The 23,930-nt window shown below is 44.3% G+C and overlaps 1 protein-coding gene across 9 annotated transcripts in view; it reads left to right on the top strand.

Moving 5' to 3' along the window:
* Nucleotides 1–8,207: 8,207 nt before the first annotated feature.
* The window catches only part of LOC123998646 (vegetative cell wall protein gp1-like), a 29,687-nt gene continuing 13,964 nt past the window's right edge, over nt 8,208–23,930 (top strand). For 2 of the 9 annotated variants that reach the window (XR_006832309.1, XM_046303708.1), the window contains exons 1-3: nt 8,208–8,362; nt 20,398–20,500; nt 23,397–23,418. Coding sequence is in view for 3 of the 9 variants with exons in the window: in XM_046303708.1 (XP_046159664.1) it covers nt 20,438–20,500; nt 23,397–23,418 (85 nt within the window). In the remaining 6 variants the exon portion in view is untranslated. Of the gene's footprint in view, nt 8,538–18,343; nt 18,729–20,397; nt 20,501–23,396; nt 23,419–23,930 lie in introns of those variants that run through there. The other 7 variants (XR_006832308.1, XR_006832306.1, XR_006832305.1 and 4 more) reach the window with 6 other exon arrangements.

Genomic DNA, 23,930 nt, shown 5'->3' with positions numbered 1-23,930 from the left:
ACCTGGTTCTGGCCACCCTAACCCATACCACCTGGTTCTGGCCACCCTAACCCATACCAACTGGTTCTGGCCACCCTAACCCATACCACCTGGTTCTGGCCACCCTAACCCATACCACCAGGTTCTGGCCACCCTAACCCATACCACCTGTTTCTGGCCACCCTAACCCATACCACCTGGTTCTGGCCACCCTAACCCATACCACCCGGTTCTGGCCACCCTAACCCATACCAACTGGTTCTGGCCACCCTAACCCATACCACCTGGTTCTGGCCACCCTAACCCATACCACCTGGTTCTGGCCACCCTAACCCATACCACCTGGTTCTGGCCACCCTAACCCATACCACCCGGTTCTGGCCACCCTAACCCATACCACCCGGTTCTGGCCACCCTAACCCATACCACCCGGTTCTGGCCACCCTAACCCATACCACCCGGTTCTGGCCACCCTAACCCATACCACCCGGTTCTGGCCACCGTAACCTCTCCTTCTATTCCAACTTGGTCTTTGTGGAGAGAGATCTTCTAGTTGGTGTGCATGTGTGCGTGTGCGTGTGTGGGGTGTCCACAGTGTGGCAAGTAGAGTGGTTGGGGTTGATATGTGGACGAGATAGACACCAGTGAGGCAGAGTGAGTCTGGTACCAAAATAATAAAATAATGGTTACCAACTGATATAAATCCAGTGTGTGTGTGTGTGAGAGAGAGAAAATACACACACACACAACCCTCCAGTCCAGTGGAGAGCCCATTGCATGAGAGCCCGTTTCATTACATTTCAGATTAGGTCAAGCTGCTGTTACCTACTAAGGCTTCTTGGGAAATGAGGCTGGCTGCATTCTCCCTGCTTCTTGTGACCTTGGAGGTCATTTGGAGGAAGGACGCATTCATCACTGTGACACATGTATGCTGTGGTAGAGAGGAGGGAGAGAGAGAGGAGGGAGAGAGAGGAGGAAGCAAGAAGGGGAGGAGAGAGAGAGGAGGGAGAGAGAGGAGGAAGTGAGAAGGGGAGGAGAGAGAGGCTGATAGCCACAACACCCATGCTAGACTGTTATCCCCACCACAACACCCATGCTAGACTGTTATCCCCACCACAACACCCATGCTAGACTGTTATCCCCACCACAACACCCATGCTAGACTGTTATCCCCACCACAACATCCATGCTAGACTGTTATCCCCACCACAACACCCATGCTAGACTGTTATCCCCACCACAACACCCATGCTAGACTGTTATCCCCACCACAACACCCATGCTAGACTGTTATCCCCACCACAACACCCATGCTAGACTGTTATCCCCACCACAACACCCATGCTAGACTGTTATCCCCACCACAACACACTCCAGAAACCCTTTGAGAATACACAGTGTTATTCCCCCTAATTGCAGATTGAAAACACAGCCTCATTTCCCCCTCTATAACACTAAATGAAGAGTTTACTTTACGTTATGGCAATACTTTTGTTTGCCTCATAATAGCTTAGAATTTGCATAATAGAATATTCATGCCGTGACCTCTTCTTCTTGCTTTGTCTTTAGTATTTTTAATAGGCATACTAGGTTAAAGGATAACAACTGGCAATGGGAATCAAGTTGAGCTGTTTGTCTTCCTAGTCCAGTTCCTATTCACATTCATTAACTCATCCACATCTCCTTTTGGTCCATGGCTTCAACTGCACTCATGTCCTGCTCATCAATATGACACACACACACACACACACACACACACACACACACACACACACACACACACACACACACACACACACACACACACACACACACACACACACACACACACACACACACACACACACACACACACACACACACACACACACACACACACACACACACACACACACACACGCACACACAGGGAGCGTCTCAGGGGATAAGAGTATTGATCAGAGTGAAGTCAAGATCAGCCTCTATTGTGTCTGACTCCCCAGCCCAGAATGACAGACAGATGATGGGTGGCAACATTCGGCCAGGGGGCCAAAACCGTCCTGCAAGGGATTTTTTGCCCCCCAAAGTTTTTAGCAAAAAATCTAATCACCAGGAATTCAGTTAAAAATAAGTTTAATTTAGGAAGTCTGTTCACCAAGTATTACCACAAATAAAATAGACAATGTCATCAAGGTATGAAATGATAGTATTTGAAAACAACAATCTCTTTTAGTTGTGGTCAATTTGCAGTGTACAGAATATTATAATTATGTTCTGGCCCCCCATGCCAACAAGAATTGGCCTGCTGCTGAATCTAGTTGCCTAAAAATGCAATTTCAAAATGTAGGGGGTACATGCCACCCCCCCTCCTCAGCTGGGCCCCTGCACACACATACATGAAGATATGTTCTGTCTTTCTAATGACAATGCCTGACACTTATCAATCAATCACACATGATCAAGTGGGTATTTGCCCTATAGAAACAGATCACTATGTTATCCATGACTGATATATCTCCCTGTCCCTCCCATCCCCCCACAATCTTCAATCTCATCTCGAGTCCACAAAACAATCTGGTGCTGCGCTAGCAGACATTAGCACTTAGCGCTGCTAGCACACCTCCTCCGAAACAACCGTGAGTGAACATGTCAGGTGCGTGGGGCTGCTGAGACGCCGGCAGGTTTTGAAGGATAACAGTGTGAAGAGGCTTTGATGGCTGCGCTGCTCTTCACTTCCAGCCCCTCAGAAAGACATGCTCATCACAAGTGTAGATAAACAGAGTGTGTGCGTGTTTGTTAGTGGTGTGCAGGTCAGCTGTTTCTTCACGCTACCTGCCCGCAATTAAAAATAACCCATCCACAACCGCCCAACTATATGTGATAAAAGTACAAATCTGATGCCCACCAAGTCGATTCTCTCTTGTCATTATATGTTGCCCCAGAAAAATAAATAAACACCTGCTCAACAGAATAATGCTATCTCTCTCAGAATGACCTTCTTGATCCAAATCAGTCAGGTTTCAAGACTAGTCATTCAACTGAGACTGCTCTTCTCTGTATCACGGAGGCGCTCCGCACCGCTAAAGCTAACTCTCTCTCCTCTGCTCTCATCCTTCTAGACCTATCGGCTGCCTTCGATACTGTGAACCATCAGATCCTCCTCTCCACCCTCTCCGAGTTGGGCATCTCCGGCGTGGCCCACGCTTGGATTGCGTCCTACCTGACAGGTCGCTCCTACCAGGTGGCGTGGCGAGAATCTGTCTCCTCACCATGCGCTCTCACCACTGGTGTCCCCCAGGGCTCTGTTCTAGGCCCTCTCCTATTCTCGCTATACACCAAGTCACTTGGCTCTGTCATAACCTCACATGGTCTCTCCTATCATTGCTATGCAGACGACACACAATTAATCTTCTCCTTTCCCCCTTCTGATGACCAGGTGGCGAATCGCATCTCTGCATGTCTGGCAGACATATCAGTGTGGATGACGGATCACCACCTCAAGCTGAACTTCGGCAAGACGGAGCTGCTCTTCCTCCCGGGGAAGGACTGCCCGTTCCATGATCTCGCCATCACGGTTGACAACTCCATTGTGTCCTCCTCCCAGAGAGCTAAGAACCTTGGCGTGATCCTGGACAACACCCTGTCGTTCTCAACTAACATCAAGGCAGTGGCCCGTTCCTGTAGGTTCATGCTCTACAACATCCGCAGAGTACGACCCTGCCTCACACAGGAAGCGGCGCAGGTCCTAATCCAGGCACTTGTCATCTCCCGTCTGGATTACTGCAACTCGCTGTTGGCTGGGCTCCCTGCCTGTGCCATTAAACCCCTACAACTCATCCAGAACGCCGCAGCCCGTCTAGTGTTCAACCTTCCCAAGTTCTCTCACGTCACCCCGCTCCTCCGCTCTCTCCACTGGCTTCCAGTTGAAGCTCGCATCCGCTACAAGACCATGGTGCTTGCCTACGGAGCTGTGAGGGGAACGGCACCTCAGTACCTCCAGGCTCTGATCAGGCCCTACACCCAAATAAGGGCACTGCGTTCATCCACCTCTGGCCTGCTCGCCTCCCTACCACTGAGGAAGTACAGTTCCCGCTCAGCCCAGTCAAAACTGTTCGCTGCTCTGGCTCCCCAATGGTGGAACAAACTCCCTCACGACGCCAGGACAGCGGAGTCAATCACCACCTTCCGGAGACACCTGAAACCCCACCTCTTTAAGGAATACCTAGGATAGGATAAAGTAATCCTTCTCACCCCCCTCCCCCCTTAAAATATGTAGATGCACTATTGTAAAGTGGCTGTTCCACTGGATGTCATAAGGTGAATGCACCAATTTGTAAGTCGCTCTGGATAAGAGCGTCTGCTAAATGACTTAAATGTAAATGTAAATGTAAATGTAATGATCGATAGAATGAATGCTTCGATCTAGTTGACGTCATCTTTGTTCAGGGAGCAAAGACCTTTAGGGACTGGGGAGAAAATGCAATATCACCAAAAAAATGAAACGATTTTCTGTGTAAAGGGAGGCCTCCCTGACAAAGGCCATGCAGCCTTTCTTTTTGATGACATCAGTTAGACCGGTTGTAAGAAAAAGAAAGCTGTGAAAACGACCCAATGTTTTTCTGATAAGGTTTCAGTTTGGCTTCGATGCATATTTGACATGGTTGAAATAGCCTACTATCAGCTTTTATGATGAAGACAGCACCTCTACAGATCTGGAGGGACACAGAAATGGAGCGACAGAGAAAGAGAGCAATCACAAGCCAATGTTTGGTGGTAGTTAATTGTTAATTTGTATCCCATAAAGGTAGCCAATTATGTTTGTGTATAATAAATCTGATAAACAGTGTGGTTGTGACTCTCTATCTTACAATTGAGCCACAATAGGCTATCTAATGCCCACGTGGCTAGCATCAGTAGCATGTTTCTACTTGAGTGAAATTGAGTAAAGTAACAATACTTTTACTTGAGTAATATGTCATTCAAGTAACAGTACATTTACTTGAGTAAAATATCATTAAAGTAACAGTACTGCTACTTGAGTAAAATGTCATTAGAGTAACAGTACTTCTACTTGAGTATGATATTCTAGTACCTTTTCCATCCCTGTTAGTGAGGGAAAAAGAGAGAGAGGAAAAGACGGAGGGAGTGAGTGACCAAGTGTGAATAGGTGAGTGAATGTCAGCTGGTCCCATGAACAAGTAACAGATGAGGGATTGAATGGGTGAAAGAATTAGAGGTGGCTACCACGTTGCAAGAGCGTGAAGCAAACCTGTGCCCATGCGCAGATATGAAGAGTGCCTTGGTCCTCCTTTATTTTGATGACATCAGTTAGACGGGTTGTAAGAAAAAAGACTGTGTGACTGTGTAAGAATGAAGTCTTGCTTCGCTCATCGCAATGTTGCTAGTGCAACATCATTTTGCTGACTCCACCTTAAATATTTGGAAAAGGTCATTTGTAACAACGTTCAGGTAACCTTAGCAAAATTATCTAATTATCAAGGTCAATATACCATACTACTATGGCTTACCCTGTAAAACAACACATTTCACTGCACCTGGTGTATGTGACAGAAAAAATATTTGTATTTGATTTACTTAAAAAAAAAAAAAAATTGAGTCTGCGTTCCAGCGTGCATCTGTGTGTATCCGGCTGTCCCTGTGTTAATGGATGTCTCTGTGTTTATGGATGTCTCTGTGTTTATGGCTGTCTCTGTGTTAATGGCTGTCCCTGTGTTTATGGCTGTCCCTGTGTTAATGGCTGTCTCTGTGTTTATGGATGTCTCTGTGTTTATGGATGTCTCTGTGTTTATGGCTGTATCTGTGTTTATGGCTGTCTCTGTGTTAATGGATGTCTCTGTGTTTATGGATGTCTCTGTGTTTATGGATGTCTCTGTGTTTATGGCTGTCTCTGTGTTTATGGATGTCTCTCTGTTTATGGATGTCTCTGTGTTTATGGATGTCTCTGTGTTTATGGTTGTCCCTTTGTTTATGAATGTCTCTGTGTTTATGGATGTCTCTGTGTTTATGAATGTCCCTGTGTTTATGGATGTCTCTGTGTTTATGGATGTCTCTGTGTTTATGGCTGTCTCTGTGTTTATGGTTGTATCTGTGTTTATGGTTGTCTCTGTGTTTGTGGCTGTCTCTGTTTGTGGTTGTCTCTGTGTTTGTGGCTGTCTCTGTTTGTGGTTGTCTCTGTGTTTGTGGCTGTCTCTGTTTGTGGTTGTCTCTGTGTTTGTGGCTGTCTCTGTTTGTGGTTGTCTCTGTGTTTGTGGCTGTCTCTGTTTGTGGCTGTCTCTGTGTTTATGGTTGTCCCTGTGTTTATGGCTGTCTCTGTGTTTATGGTTGTCTCTGTGTTTATGAATGTCTCTGTGTTCATGGCTGTCTCTGTGTTTATGAATGTCTCTGTGTTCATGGCTGTCTCTGTGTTTATCGCTGTCTGTGTTTGTCTGTATCTGTATATTAAACCGATTATACCCATTACTGAATCTATAAAGCAGTTCTCCTATCCGAGACTCTTCTTTTCCTCCACCCCTCCTCTCCCCAGGGACAATTCCTCCTTTAATTTACCTCCTGTGTTTGCCATGGGGCCAAGTTGTTACACGTTAACAGCCTGACCTTTTATCTCTGGCAGACAGATATCGCGGGGTCGGCAAGGGTCATAATTGAATCTCTAACCGGCGTATGTTGACTCCCTGTGACCGCGATCAATACTAACGTCCACTCTGGTGACATCAAGTTCAACAACCCCTGTCTGGCCTCCTGAGTCTGCCTAAGATGACACTTAACCCTTTATAGGATCAGACAGACAGACAGACAGACAGACAGACAGACAGACAGACAGACAGACAGACAGACAGACAGACAGACAGACAGACAGACAGACAGACAGACAGACAGACAGACAGACAGACAGACAGACAGACAGACAGACAGACAGACAGACAGACAGACAGACAGACAGACAGACAGACAGACAGACAGAGAGAGAGAGAGAGAGAGAGAGAGAGAGAGAGAGAGAGAGAGAGAGAGAGAGAGAGAGAGAGAGAGAGAGACTGGTAGCTACCAGGGGACATTGTATTATGAACGTCTGTAGAGGCCATGACACCCCCAGGAGTATTTTCCATAAGCCATGCTTAGTGTCTCTCTCCCCCCCCTCCCTCTCTTCCTCCACGCCTCATCATGTACTTCATCATGATGTAGGCTGAGTTATTGTGCTTTGCTACTGTTGCCGTAAGGCATATCTCTGCCATAATCCATGTGGGTGACGTGAGTCCAGATGGTTATTTCATTGTGTGTACTCATGGGGGGCTGTCATCCCATTTATTATCAGAGTCATAGTTTTATGGTCATGTATATGATGTCTTCTGATAGACACATATTCATCTAAGCCTCTAAGCAACAGTATCAGATGGGGTTTGCTTAGCCTGGGTGTGAATGGTAGATCAGAGCTAACGAGAGAGAGAGATATGGGTCCTTAGTGAGATCCAGATTTGGCTCGTTGCACAGTGAAATATTTGTCCGGCACTCTGATCGTATTTGTTTGTCTCTTGAGAGAGCGAGAGAAGGATGACAGAGATAAACTGGAAGTGGGGGATAGAGAAGTTTATCGTTATCATTCCAGCATGACTAAAATATTGACTTGTGGAGGTAATTGTGTTTTCCTACCCTACCAGATAGTAGATAGCATACAAGCCCATTGTAGCTTCCAATCTTCCATGCTGAGTCTCATTTTGTAGATTTGAATTGGCCCAGTTGGAATCATCACCTTAAGCTGCTAGAGAACCCTGTGGAATCCACTTAAAAATCTATTTCATTCTTTGTTTGCAACAACAACATGAAATAATATAGAAAAAGAAGGCATGGTGTGGAGTACTGCTGGTGTGTATGTGTGTGTTATGCAAATAGGAATGGAATGCTGGGCTGGCACAGAGAACACTAACATGTTTGTAAGTGCTGGTGTATGATCAACATAAGATGTGTTGAAATTGTGCCCTCTGTAGGTGAAAAGTACATAACCAGCGAAGTATAAATATTGCACTTGCTAACATAACACATTAGGAACTAAACATTCTAAATCTTCAAAAGCTACAGAACTGTGAGCTCAAACACTGTATATCTATTGCATTGCATTGCTTTCTTAGTAAGCAAGTCAGAAAGGGAGAGGAAGGAAGGCAAGGAAACAAGGAGTTAGAGAGAGGTTGGCCACTGTAGTTGTCATGGAAACGGCGAGGCGGAGCATGTGGCGCCTCTTTGAGTGGGACCAGTTTGTTATTGGAGGTCACGTGGCCAGTCGCTAGGGACAGATGCACGTCCTGTACCTCGGATTGAAGCGTCGCGAGCTGCTGCTATCGCTAGTTTGAACAAAATGGCTGCAGAGGCACCACTAACGAAAGCCCGCTGAACGGTAGGAATTATCATCGACGATGTTTTAATGGATATCTTGGAAATAACCCCTCTCCAAATATTGGATTTCGCAAGAATTTGCTCTCTTGGATTCCTCTATTTGCGAACATTTCACAGTCGCGTGCTGTAAAACATTTTTTTTTGCACTTTAAAAATGTCAGCTCATCAAAGACAAGGTAGGTTACTGAAAATGCATAAGGTGTTCGTTTTTATATTTAGCTGAAAAAGTACACAAGTTGCACCGATATACTTTGTCTTGCTTGACATTAGCTAGCTTGTTTGCTAAATATCGCACCCTGCTGCCATTTCTTCCTTTCTCTGACACTTGCTCTATTTCACGTTGTTTCCTGAGATAATCAACATTTGCTTTTGGTTGTTTGCAATTAAATTCGAGACTAGAGAACACGTTTTGAACCTAAAACTTCGCCAAATGGTTAGGACTACAGAGAGCTAACGGTAGCTGTATTGCTCTGCTACTGTAGCTTCTTGCTGCGACCGAAATATTGGTCTGTGATAAGGGTATCAAGGACAGAACATCGATTATTGTCATGCAAATTACACCTAAAATTGAATTCAAATTCACAAAAAGCCCACAGTGGGAAATGAGGTAAGACGTATTGAATTTTCTCATCTTTGAACATGATTTATTTAGAGAAATATTTAAAGAGGGGCGGGGATTCGCATCCAAGCAAAGCGCCCCTGATATGCGGCTGCAGCTTCCGATTGATAAACAGCATCAATTTATCAAAACAGTGCCTAATGCCTTCATGTTTGAGTATTGCAACATTGTTGGCAATTTTCTAAATTTGACTACCAAGGTATTTTTATTAAATCACTTCATTGTAATAACCATCTTTAAAATGTATTCATAAAAGGAAACAAAACTGATCTGAAATGCAAACATAATGCACACTGGGAGGAAAATGATCAGTATAGCTAGAAAGAAGCAACTTTGACCGTGACATTTGCATTAACCAATGACATTTAATAATGGGCTTCAACATCATCCCACATGCGCATGTTTCAACAACATCCCACATGCGCATGTTTCAACAACATCCCACATGCGCATGCCCACTGGCATATGTGTTTGAAATGCTAAGCACATAGATCTATTCCAGAGTAAGCAGGTAGTCATTCGGTACTGCTGTGGTGATAAAATAGACAATGCAGTCAAATACAGATACAAAATGAGCTGGTTGGGGTCCCAAGCAGGACTACTATCCAATGGGTTAGGGGGTAGTAATGGGGGTGGTTAAACAAATTAGCCAATGAATTGCAGGCTCTATCTGAGGTTATACACATTTGAGATTAGTGGTTTGGAAGTCCATCTTGGATCCTTTCCAATTCTCATGGCACTTCTGGGTAATTGCTTTGGCCCTGGTCTTGTCTAGAAGCGATACAGTATTTGTCCAAATGGACTTTTCATTGCAGGTTAGCAGAATTTGGTTAGGGAAACAACTTTTGGTGTCAAATTTGACAAGCTGCATCCCATCTAGACATAAGCCCTTGTGTGGTCAGAATACAGCCAATCAAATCTCTTTAGTCTAACCAAACAGGCATGGCTGAAGCTAGGTCCACACCTACAAGCTTGGTTCTCTGCTTAAGCCTGCCATGTTTCTGTGGGTTGCTGATTTTTAAAAGGTAGCGACTAGCAAGCGATTTCCCCTCTTGCTTTCTCTGACATGAATACACATTTATTGTTGATGGCAACTGCCTCCTGCTCTGGGCATGCAGTCATAATGGCTGGGCTGCCCTGGCATGAGTCTCCCAGAGAGGAAGGGGCTTGCCAGGCTGAAAGATGGGCCATGTTGCCAGAGTTGGAATGCGCTCCAGAGGAAGGTTGCTTTATTGTTCACAAGGCTTTGTTTATTTGAATAGAGACATGAAAGCACATGGTTATTTGTGAAAATGGATAGACCCATCAGTTTAGCTTATGCTAGTCAACACCCGTCCCTAGATGTGTTTATAGGAAGATGTCCCGTACCATTATTTTAGCGAGAGGGACTCCATGGCACAATGAGCTGTTCTTCAGATGGAATCCTTTGTACTGTCAATATGTCATAATCTCTTTTTAATTGAAACACATTTTCTCTTCCTGTATCCCCTTATCCCTGTGACATCTGTCATTACACTGTCTTCACAGTCAGTTGACATCGACCACCCCACACACACTCTTAATGCTCTGATTACTATACAGATCAGGTCTTAGGCCTGCACTCAGTTCCTCAGCTCAGCATACACACAGTGGCCTGATGGTTAGGTTTCTGTGGCAGCTCTGGCAGTTTGGCTTACAGGGTAGTTGTTTGCCTTTGAAATTACTAACCTTGCTCTTTGTGAAATGCTCTGATTTCAAACTGTTTCTTAGAGATAGGTTTACATGTTTTGACTTTGCATGCCACACTATTGGCTAACCAGGACAGGATCTCTGAGGTAATGGTTTTCATTGGCTCTATTTCTTAGTCCCAAATGAATAAGTACAAAGCGATCGAAGCACAGATCAGCATAACTAAAGCATATCACTCTCCTAGTCCCAACTCAGCAGTTTGGTCCTCAGGCATTCTCTAAGCAGCCAGGAAGGCAAATTCATTCTTGATAATTGAGTGCCATACAAGTGTATGTACTAGGCTGAATATGATGTATAGTGTACGCCTAAGTGAGGAAAAGCCTTGATCCACAGCCTCTTCACATGAATCACTTAATCTGATTCTGAATACCGCCAGCAGGTTCTGTCGCTAACTAGTCATTAGCTCAACTCTATTAAACATCTTTTTGTTGATGATCTAAAGAGTGGACCTTTTCATTCTTTGATGTGGGTTTCATATGTTAGTGTAACTAAGCAGTCAACAGCCAGTCTGTTTGATTTGACAGATAGCCTTGCAATAGATTGTCGTTTGCGTTCAGCTCACACACTGAATTGCAAATTCGTAAAGTTGTGCAGACTTGCAAGGGAAATATCAGTTTGGGGAGGAACCACACTTGAAGATTTTCTCCCCACTACCCACCATTAGAATCTCTCTGTTCTAGATTAAACATTGATCTCAGTGGGAGATCCTGGTGATTTTATAACTGCAAATTCAAAGAGATGTGCAAGCTGGCAATGGAAATATCACAGTCTGAAAACCCCACTGTGAGATATTCTCCAAGATATCCTAGTGAATTCATGAATGGATATGGACGTCCATCCTCCCAACTAGGCTACCAGACCTGAAACGGAATGGACGCCATATCTTTTGATAAGATGTAGACTAGACCTCTGAAGCACAATCCTTCTGTTTCCTTATAAATAACTCATTCCCTTTATAATGTCATCCTTGTCTTTTGCCCTATTACAGGCAGCAGTCATTCAATGGCACCATGTTGGTAAACGTTAGGCCAGGTTTAACGAGCCATGAAGCTGGCGCTGGGGCCGTTCTCTCTGCTAACGCATGTTCACTCCCAGAGGGGCTGAGCTCTGGGGCAGAACACTTGTCATTCTCCAAGTAGACCTAAATGAGGCAAAGGGGAGATTATTGAAAGGCCCTTGAAGTGAACAGTAGGGTTTGTCCCCTGAGGTCTGACTGAAGGCTTGGCTTTCTGGTTTCGTAGACTTCTGAAGAGAGGCCCACTTGAGGTGACCAATTTGAGTCATCCACTGATTCCACTCTCTAACGGCCTCTCAAGCCCAGTGTCAGTACTTCAATAGTCTTTATATCCTTTAGCCTTGTATGTAAAAATATTTTGTATAATATATATATTTTTAAATTACACTAAGAAATGCAGACTTGGTTACTTGGCCAAAGTGGGCCATTGAACATGTTAATGGCAGTTAGCTCATCAGTTGGACCTTCAGCAAGTCTAGCAAGTTGTTTTATTGAATTTACACAAAGTTCTGGAGTTGTTCTTCACCTGCTTCAGTAAAAATAGTTCCTGACTGCCCAGCCCTGCACAAAGACAGCCTTTATTACGTTGATCGGTCTTAATTTAGTCTTCTTTCTACGCGAGTTTCCCTTCATATACAGCCCTTTCACCTGCTGGATAATGGCTTTTTGTGAAGATGAATGTGGAAACCGAGCAAGTGCCACGTGATTTGAATCTGATAAGTTATTTTGTTGGGGACGTTCTGTGATCTATTGGAGCAATAAGTTGTTTGACCGGGCTTGAGAAACGGCTGCCCCGGTTACTGACCCCGGTTACTGACCCCGGTTACTGACGGAGAGGATGAAAGTAATCGGGAACTTCAACTGCTGGAGCCGATCCATAGCTTTTATTTCTGGGGGCCTGCAAAGAGTGCCAGGAAGAGTGTAGCATCTGAAACATCTCCTGGCCAGAGCATTCGCATAACTTCATAGACAATAGCTTCTAGTTCTTTGAAGAGGGAGATCCTCTTTGCTATGTTAGAAGAATATCATCATCTATTGCCCAGTGGTTGTTTTTTCTCTTTCCTTATACAGTACCACTCAAACGTTCGGACACACCTACTCCATGCTGTTATCAAGGCAAAGAGTGGCTACTTTGAAGAATCTCAAATATAAATATATTTGAATTGGTTTAACACTTTTTGGTTACATGTGTTATTTCATAGTTTTTATGTCTTCACTACTATTCTACAATGTAGAAAATAGTAAAAATAAAGAAAAACCCTTTAATGAGTAGGTGCGTCCAGACTTTTGACTGGTAGTGTGTGTGTGTGTGTATAGATCATTCTCTCTCACACACATACGTGTTTGTTTCATGAGCTAAAATGAAAGATCCTGGAAATGTTCCATATGCACAAAAAGCGTATTTCTCCAATTTTGTGGACAAAAATGTTTACATCCTTATTAGTGAGCATTTCTCCTTTGCCATGATAATCCATCCACTTGACGTGTGTGGCATGTCAAGAAACTGATTAAACAACATGATCGTTACATAGGTGCACCTTGTGCTGGCTACAATAAGGCCCCTCTAAAAAGTGCTATTTTGACACACCACAATGCCACATATGTCTCAAGTTTAGGGAGCGTGCAATTGGCATGCTAGCTGCAGGAATGTCCACGAGTTGTTGCTTCCAAAGTCGTTTCAGAGAATTTGTCAGTAGGTCCAACCGGCCTCATAACCGCAGACCACGTGTAACCGCCCAGGACCTCCACACCTGGCTTCTTCACCTGTGGGATTGTCTGAGAACAGCCACATTTAGTCATTTTAAGTCCCACCCTTCAGCTACCATCAACCCCTGCCATCTATCTCTGAACACAATCCAGTTTTGATTTCTATTTGCCATATATTTTTCAGATGTGATGTTTCACAAATGTTCTGAACCTTTCTTTTCTCCTAGTTTCTACAGATTGTAAATTAAAGAAACATTTTTGTTCAGATTATTATTATGTTATTGGTGAATTGACTGACTTTTCAAATCATCCAGCAGTCCTATTTGCAGAGTTGGCTCCAGGTAAATTCTTCAGCCATTCCTGAACCTGCGACCAAAAACAAGCTACATATTTGACAGTACCAAAACAAGTGCTCTAATGATTCTCTCTCTTCGCAGCAAAGTCTGCAGTGCTGGGATGGTTGTATCACGCATTAATATAACATTTAATTGGTAATTGACATTTAACATTTAATTGGCAAGAACTTTGTATAATTTAAATTGAAAAACAAAGTTTTGCGTATCATTTCAGAAACCATGTGCCATGGAATCGGTACATTGAGAATCTCTCAACTATCTTGCAATCTATATGGCACAGCGGTCACTTTGTTGTTGTCCTGAAATGAAACTGCTATACTTTTTATCACCATTTTAAAAAACAAAACAAATTTAGGTATTTAATGCAGGGCCGACAGACAAGTGCCTTACCTTCTCCCCTTCCAAGTGCTTTTTCCATTTTTTTTTTTTGTGGTAATGCTGCAATTAGTTGGTTTTAATTTTAGATTGAGAAGACATTTGTGTTAGCTGCATGTGTGACAAGTCAACCAGTCCTATAATTTGTAATTTTATAATTTATTTTCAAATTATATATTTTTTTGATCAATTAGTATATTTGAGTTTAACCATAGTATTTGTTGGAATATTTGTTCCGTCTTTTCTGGTGGATTAAACTGAAATTGCAACCAGTTTTCTATTGCTTGTTTTAAAAATAGCCATATTTTGGAGATTTAATTTTCAAATAAAAGGAAGAGAGCGGTTGTAATTGGGGAAAAAGCCATTCTTGAACATGGGGTGAGCCATTCTTACTAAGCTGCTAGAGAACCAGTTTGAATTTAAGTGTAGTTGTTGTATGATTGAAGCCTTTAGTGAGATGATTTATTATTGAATCATTTATGCTCTCCAAATTAATATTCATTATAATTTTGTCTGGCTTGCCATTCCAAATAAAATATAATGAACCCATTTCTATAAGAGATTCTCCAAAATGGAAATATTCCAGGCTTTTATGTATAAATTCCAGTCATACTTTATCAAAAGCCTTTTTCAAATTCCTCTGTGAATACCAGCCTGGTTTCCCAGATTTCTTTAATTTAACTGTCCTTTTTTGGCAGATGGATGGAGAATTTTAAGCAGTGTTTTGGGATAGCCGAAGGGCTCCAATGTGGCACATCAGATCTCGTTTTCCAGAGCGTTTTGGGAAGTGCGGTCTGTCTTCCTAATGTACGATCGTGCCAAGCAGAGGGGCTGCAGTCTGATTCCGCCATTGCGGCTGCTGCGGTTGCTAGCGAGCAAGCAACCCTTCTCCCAGGGGCTCAGCAGCCTCGCTCTTATTTGTCTTGCAGTGCTGGCATTCTTGGCTCTGTGCCCAGTGACTATCATCTCTCGCAAGCCCCCTTCCCCCACTGAGCGCACACCCATCACCTCCCCCTTCCTTGTATGTGTTCTCACACCCACCACCTCCCCCTTCCTTGTATGTGTTCTCACACCCACCACCTCCCCCTTCCTTGTATGTGTTCTCACACCCACCACCTCCCCCTTCCTTGTATGTGTTCTCACACCCACCACCTCCCCTTCCTTGTATGTGTTCTCACACCCACCACCTCCCCCTTCCTTGTATGTGTTCTCACACCCACCACCTCCCCCTTCCTTGTATGTGTTCTCACACCCACCACCTCCCCTTCCTTGTATGTGTTCTCACACCCACCACCTCCCCCTTCCTTGTATGTGTTCTCACACCCACCACCTCCCCTTCCTTGTATGTGTTCTCACACCCACCACCTCCCCTTCCTTGTATGTGTTCTCACACCCACCACCTCCCCCTTCCTTGTATGTGTTCTCACACCCACCACCTCCCCCTTCCTTGTATGTGTTCTCACACCCACCACCTCCCCCTTCCTTGTATGTGTTCTCACACCCACCACCTCCCCCTTCCTTGTATGTGTTCTCACACCCACCACCTCCCCCTTCCTTGTATGTGTTCTCACACCCACCACCTCCCCCTTCCTTGTATGTGTTCTCACACCCACCACCTCCCCCTTCCTTGTATTTATTCTCACACCCACCACCTCCCCCTTCCTTGTATGTGTTCTCACACCCACCACCTCCCCCTTCCTTGTATGTGTTCTCACACCCACCACCTCCCCTTCCTTGTATGTGTTCTCACACCCACCACCTCCCCCTAGCTTGTATGTGTTCTCACACCCACCACCTCCCCCTTCCTTGTATGTGTTCTCACACCCACCACCTCCCCCTTCCTTGTATGTGTTCTCACACCCACCACCTCCCCCTTCCCTGTATGTGTTCTCACACCCACCACCTCCCCCTTCCTTGTATGTGTTCTCACACCCACCACCTCCCCCTTCCTTGTATGTGTTCTCACATACACCAGAGTGTCTGGATATCAAAAGCAACCTGCACACCCACCTTCCCACCCCATCATACCATTACCCTCTTTATTGTACGGTCCTTCCTCTCCCCTCTCTCTGATTGCCTTTAGTCCACCTTTGTTCCCAGAAGCAGTCTGGTTTAATAGACATCACCTCTCTAATCCTCTTGTTGTGTTTTAGTGGTTCTATCCTCCAGCACCTCAAGAAGCAGCATCAAGCTCAAGGCTGCACGTTTAGCTTATCAATCACTGTCTTCCTGCTCCAAGCTGACTGCTGGCTGGCACTGCCTCAATGTCCATGTCAGTCATTCTACCCTCTGACAGTCCAAACAACTCATTTTTTTCAACGTCTCTCTCATTTAGGTACCTTATTTTGGCATTTCTTGGGGATCCACCTTCCTAGACCACACACACACACACACACACACACACACACACACACACACACACACACACACACACACACACACACACACACACACACACACACACACACACACACACACACACACACACACACACACACACACACATACAGTTTTAAGGGCTGCACAATTAATCTGATTCACATTGAAATTGCAATATGGATAAGATCCATGTCATGTGATATTTTGAAAGGAATCTCAGCCCAGTGTAACGGACGTTTTTATAGTTATTTTCCTCTTGCAGTGGCTTCCCCCACACACCAAGCAGCACCGTTCCTCCTCCTCCCTGTTAGTTACTATATGTTTTTATAGTTATTTTCCTCTTGCAGTGGCTTCCCCCACACACCAAGCAGCACCGTTCCTCCTCCTCCCTGTTAGTTACTATATGTTTTTATAGTTATTTTCCTCTTGCAGTGGCTTCCCCCACACACCAAGCAGCACCGTTCCTCCTCCTCCCTGTTAGTTACTATATGTTTTTATAGTTATTTTCCTCTTGCAGTGGCTTCCTCCACACACCAAGCAGCACCGTTCCTCCTCCCTGTTAGTTACTATATGTTTTTATAGTTATTTTCCTCTTGCAGTGGCTTCCCCCACACACCAAGCAGCACCGTTCCTCCTCCTCCTCCCTGTTATTTACTATATGTTTTTATAGTTATTTTCCTCTTGCAGTGGCTTCCCCCACACACCAAGCAGCACCGTTCCTCCTCCTCCTCCCTGTTATTTACTATATGTTTTTATAGTTATTTTCCTCTTGCAGTGGCTTCCCCCACACACCAAGCAGCACCGTTCCTCCTCCTCCCTGTTAGTTACTATATGTTTTTATAGTTATTTTCCTCTTGCAGTGGCTTCCCCCACACACCAAGCAGCACCGTTCCTCCTCCTCCTCCCTGTTAGTTACTATATGTTTTTATAGTTATTTTCCTCTTGCAGTGGCTTCCCCCACACACCAAGCAGCACCGTTCCTCCTCCTCCCTGTTAGTTACTATATGTTTTTATAGTTATTTTCCTCTTGCAGTGGCTTCCCCCACACACCAAGCAGCACTGTTCCTCCTCCCTGTTAGTTACTATATGTTTTTATAGTTATTTTCCTCTTGCAGTGGCTTCCCCCACACACCAAGCAGCACCGTTCCTCCTCCTCCCTGTTAGTTACTGTATGTTTTTATAGTTATTTTCCTCTTGCAGTGGCTTCCTCCACACACCAAGCAGCACCGTTCCTCCTCCTCCCTGTTAGTTACTATATGTTTGCATGCTGTTCTGTTGGGTCAAATGCAGTCCACCGATTGTTCCAAACAAGAACTATGCTGCTTTCAACTTCCCTTCTTAAATAAGTCATTCTCTTTCTATGATTCCGGCATTTCATCCAAGTGATTTGATCTTTGTTCCACGTCAAATTGCAATCGTAATATTTGGTTTAAAAAAATGAAAGTCCTTGTTTCACAGTCCTTTTACCAGAGTTGTCTTGCACAAGGACCAACTGATCCTGAACAGAAATTATTCTGGACAGTTTCCAGTATGTGTAGCCTAGGTCTATGTTTTCCAGCTCAGCCTGTGCCTAGACAGACAGCAGTTTAGATCAGCTGGGCCATCCCTCCATTCCTCTGATACTATGTGACACTAGCACGGTGCATCAATGTTGAATGGAGACCGTGGCTATATTTATACAGCAGCTGTAGCTAGGCTTAGAAGCTGGGCTCTGGGCCCCACAAAAATAAATATTTATGGATCTAATGGGTTAGCCGTGGTATGGAAGCACATCGGAGTTCTGAGGCAAATTTCCATCCACATAATCTCAGGTCTTCAACCCTAAAAACAGCCAGACAGTAGGAGTTGCCTATTAATAGCTCTGTTCTTTCCTGCTGCTGCTCTTTGGAACCAAATAGGCCAACATGGAGAACGCTGCAGCGGCTTATGGCTAGTCAACAATTTTCCGCTTAACACATGGAGCTACATGGAGCACTCAGCTCTGTTCCAAGCTAGTCTGTGGCCCATGCTGTGAGGTAACTCCCGGTGAAGTGTTAAGAGGACCAAAGCCAAGATTATCCCCCGAGATTGGCTGATTAGCCCGTCGGCTGGCCAATCAGTGCATGGCTACGTGGATATGCGTGATACAGCGTTTTTGTGTGCGATTTCTTTGAGACATTCGCCAGCTTACACACGTTACTATGATCAGGTCAGTTGTTTTAGCTTAGTTGCTAATTGTCTGCGTGAGCAACTGCGCCTCATTATGTTGTATTGAAGTCTGTGAGACTTGCCTTATTGTGCTTCAGCCTGCTTCTTTGCCTTCTGTTTATATTGTATCCTAATGGAAGAAGGGGAGCAGACTGTGTTGGTTATGGTAGTTGTGTTTTTATAGGCTAGGCATTTTTCTCAAACCTTCTCCCTCAGACATGTTGAATTCCAACAAAAGCACACCTGATTTGGGCTCCTGAGTGGGCCGGTGGTCTAAGGCACTGCATCTCAGTGCTAGACGCGTCACTACAGACACTGGTTCGATTCCAGGCTGTATCACAACCGTCCGTGATTGGGAGTCCCATAGGGCGGCACACAATTGTCCCAGCGTCATCCGGGGTTGGCCGTCATTGTAAATAAGAATTTGTTCTTAACTGACTTGCCTAGTTTAAATTTAAAAAAATAACTAATCAAATTTGGTCTTTCTAGAGACTGTGTCAACCCTGATGCCCTGAAGACCGGTGACTAATATGCAGTGCACTGTGCAACGGCCTAAAAACCTAACTGACTCTGGATCAGTGCTTAAGGGCCAACATCCACCACCTCTCCACCTGGCTGCACACTCATCAGGCCTCGGGAGCTCTTGTTGCCAGGCGATGGCACGGCATTGCAGCACATGCTTGGCTTACATTTTTAGATGCAATTTCTCATCTCCGGTTCAATGAAACCGGATTCCAATTTATGTATTTTTCCATGCAGTTATTATTCTCCCATCTCTGTCCTTAAATGCTGGAGCTTTTTAAGTGAAAAGAGAAAAGGCCTAGGCTTATTAAGGCTAAATATAGGATCAGGACACATCCCAAATGGCACCCTATTCCCTAATATAGTGCTCTGGTCAAAAGTAGTGGACAATATAGGGAATAGGGTGCCATTTGGGACGCTGAATACCCACCTCTCCTCTGGAACAGCTTGCTGCTCGTGAAAGGATGTGGAAATGTCAGGTCATTTTTGTGTGTTTTTTAATGGCTTTGGAGCATGAGTGTGGAGTGGAGGCTTGGCAGGCCTTTGTCTCTGAGAGCTGGGTCCCTACCAGGTAAGATGCAGTACTCTGAGGGATCTGGGGAGTGGCAGTAAGTACTGAGTGTGGCTGTGCCTCACTTTACCTGGGTCATTCAATACTGGTCATAGAGATGTCAGGCAGTGCACTGTATTGTGAATAACAGGGTGAGATTCAGCCTACTGAGTCTGGGTTGTCTTGGAGTTGGCGGTAGGTACTGGCTGGATGTCTGGGGATTGAAGAATGGGGCCTCATATCAAGGGTTTCAGTAACACTAAGAGGACCACAGCTCTGGCCTCCACCAGCACCAGCACCAGCATGCCTCCTAATAATTTCCAGACCACACAAGTCAGCCACACAAGCCAACCCGAGCCAATACAACCCAAGCCACACACACACGCAGGTCAACCCGAGCCAATACAACCCAAGCCACACAGGTCAACCCGAGCCACACACACACGCAGGTCAATCTGTTAATGGTGTTTCTATTGTCTGTACATTCCCTCAGTAAAGAGCTGCAGTGAGTAGATTCCAGGTGTTCACGTGCAGACAGTCCTCACCTCGCCAGCAACCGCGTTGTAAAACATGTCTGTCTTTTGATCCTCTGTTCCAGCCGAGAGAAGAAGCAGGGAACACGAGACCAGAGCCATTTGATGGAAGAAAAGAAAAAGAGAAAGCAAGAAGAAAAGAAAAAGAAGGAAGCTGCTCAGAAAAAGGTGTGACGTCATATGGTTCTTGTTGTTTGGAAACACTTCTATCATACTACCTCATACAGCACCAACCCCTGTTTTATCATACTACCTCATACAGCACCAACCCCTGTTTTTATCATACTACCTCATACAGCACCAACCCCTGTTTTTATCATACTACCTCATACAGCACCAACCCCTGTTTCTATCATACTAACTCATACAGCACCAACCCCTGTTTTTATCATACTAACTCATACAGCACCAACCCCTGTTTTTATCATACTACCTCATACAGCACCAACCCCTGTTTTTATCATACTACCTCATACAGCACCAACCCCTGTTTTTATCATACTACCTCATACAGCACCAACCCCTGTTTTTACCATACTACCTCATACAGCACCAACCCCTGTTTTTATCATACTACCTCATACAGCACCAACCCCTGTTTTATCATACTAGCATACAGCACCAACCCCTGTTTTTATCATACTACCTCATACAGCACCAACCCCTGTTTTTATCATACTACCTCATACATAGCGCCAACCCCTGTTTTTATCATACCACCTCATACAGCGCCAACCCCTGTTTTTATCATACTACCTCATACAGCGCCAACCCCTGTTTTTATCATACTACCTCATACAGCGCCAACCCCTGTTTTATCATACTACCTCATACAGCACCAACCCTGTTTTATCATACTACCTCATACAGCGCCAACTAGAGGTCGACTGATTAATCGGAATGGCCGATTTTTAATTAGGGCCGATTTCAAGTTTTCATAACAATCGGAAATCAGCGTTTTTTTTTTTTACCCATTCTGGCCGCTTACATTGCACTCCAGGAGGAGACTGCGTGGCAGGCTGACTACCTGTTATGTGAGTGCAGCAAGGAGCCAAGCTAAGGTGCTACCTAGCATTAAACGTATCTTATAAAAAACAATCAATCTTAACATAATCACTAGTTAACTACACATGGTTGATGATATTACTAGTTTAACTAGCTTGTCCTGCGTTGCATATAATCGATGTGGTGCCTGTTAATATATCATTGAGTCACAGCCTACTTCGCCAAACGGGTGTTTTAACAAGCGCATTCGTGAAAAAAGCACTGTCGTTGCACCAATGTGTACCGAACCATAAACATTGACGCCTTTATTAAAATCAATACAAGTATATATTTTTAAACCTGCATATATAGTTAATATTGCCTGCTAACATGAATTTCTTTTAACTAGGGAAATTGTCACTTCTCTTGCATTCTGTTCGGTGCAACAGAGTCAGGGTATATGCAGAAGTTTGAGCTGCCTGGCTCATTGCGAACTGTGTGAAGACCATTTCTTCCTAACAAAGACCGTGATTAATTTGACAGAATTGTACATAATTATAACATTGAAGGTTGTGCAATGTAGCAGCAATATTTAGACTTAGGGTTGCCACTCGTTCTATAAAATACGGAACAGTTCCGTGTTTCAAAATGATAGTTTCCGGATTTGACCATATTAAAGACCTAAGGCTCGTATTTCTGTGTGGTATTATATTATAATTAAGTCTCTGATTTGATAGAGCAGTCTGTCTGAGCGATGGTAGGCAGCAGCAGGCTCGTATGCATTCATTCAAACAGCACTTTCCTGCATTTGACTTAAAGCCTATCAACTCCAGAGATTAGGCTGTGCCTATTAGAACATCCACTAGTCAATAAAAGGAAAAACACATGGTATAGAGAGAAATAGTCCTATAATAACTATAACAAAAAACTTCTTACCTGGGAATATTGAAGACTCATGTTAAAAAGGAACCACCAGCTTTCATATGTTCTGAGCAAGGAACTTAAACGTTAGCTTTTTTACATGGCACATATTGCACTTTTACTTCTCCACTTTGTTTTTGCATTTTTTAAACCAAATTTAATATGTTTCATTATTTGAGACTAAATTTATTTTGATGTATTATATTAAGTGTTCATTCAGTATTGTTGTAATTGTCATTATTATAAATATACATGAATAAAAATTGTCCGATTTAATCGGTATCGACCTTTTTTTGTTCCTCCAATAATCGGTATCAGCATGAAAAATCATAATCGGTCGACCTCTAGCACCAACCCGCATTTTTATGGTACTACCTCATACAAGCACCAACCCCTGTTTTAATGGTGTAGCTTTACACAAAGCAAGGTGATGATATCAGCCTCTACCCTGTGCCCTGCTCTCTTCCTCTCCTCTTTCACCCTCCCTCGCTCCCTCTGCTCTGAACCGTGTCAGTAAGTGATCCCTTTCCACTCCGTTGGCTAAACAGGCTAACGTGTCATGCTGCTTCTCTTTATCACATGCAGCCTCCTGTGAGGCTGAGGAAAGCAGAGCTGAAGGGGGGAGCTGGCCAGTGTGTGTGTGTTCCTGCATACGCCACTGTACCTGTGTGTGTGTGTGTGTTGTCTGCCTCTTATTTCACTTTCTGGCTAACTAATCCACATGACCCACCAGGCAAAAGCCCCTAAGCTCAGCCGGTGGAGGGATGAACATAAAACATGTAGCATTATAATAGGCTAATAAGAACATTTCCCTGAACATTCTGTTCCAATGGAATGGGCTGGCTTTCAGTCAGAGCAAGGCTGAAGTGCAGGCAGCCAACCCAGTAGCATGCTAACGCTAGCAGGCTAACTCCGAGAGAGGAGACCTATTGATTGTCTGTTGCTTTAAATATTGACATAAAACACGTACTTCAGTTAGGACTCCTTTCTTTATTATGTGTATTTGACAGGGACAATAGGCCTACACATCAACATTTCAATAAATGTGGCAGTTTTATCCAGCCAGCTCATTTTCACCTGTCGTCCCTTGTACTTGTGTTTCTTACGTGAACTCTTTAAAAAAATCTGTTGCTAATATGTTCTTCCTCTTTCTTTCTAGGTCACTGAACAGAAAACCAAAGGTGTGTTCTCATCTTTTCCAACATTCTGCAACCACTCCTACCTCCTATTACCTTTGACTGACTGACTGATTGAAAAGAGAGGGGATGGAGGGAGAATGACAGTCTGAGCAACAGAGAAAGTGAGAGTATGCACAGTGTGCACTTAGCTGGCAGGGTTTTGAAGTGAATTGAACCCAGAGCACTGTAGATAGAACACATCCTCTCACTTCCCTCTGTGCCAAAGCTCTTAATGAGCGAGAGAGAAGGACTGGCGAGAGGGAGAGGACCTGTTATGTGGTGTGACTGGCCAGATGGGGCCGGGAGGGGCTTATGTTTTGAGAGAAAGTCTCTAGGAAAGCTCATTAGGGCATCCGTTAATGGTCCTGTAACGGCCTTCTAGCACTTAACAGGAGGTTGGGGAAGTGGGGGTTTAAAGGTCAAGATGAGGAAGGGACATCTTAGTGTAATAACCCTACAGGGTATAGTTGGCTGCAGGACTGCATCTACTGGAGCCTGTCTGTGCTGCTGAGCTG

Source organism: Oncorhynchus gorbuscha, linkage group LG16 (genome assembly GCF_021184085.1).
Source record: "Oncorhynchus gorbuscha isolate QuinsamMale2020 ecotype Even-year linkage group LG16, OgorEven_v1.0, whole genome shotgun sequence".
Lineage (NCBI taxonomy): Eukaryota > Metazoa > Chordata > Actinopteri > Salmoniformes > Salmonidae > Oncorhynchus > Oncorhynchus gorbuscha.
Note: the sequence above shows the minus strand (reverse complement) of the source record. Positions and strands in the feature narration are given on the sequence as shown.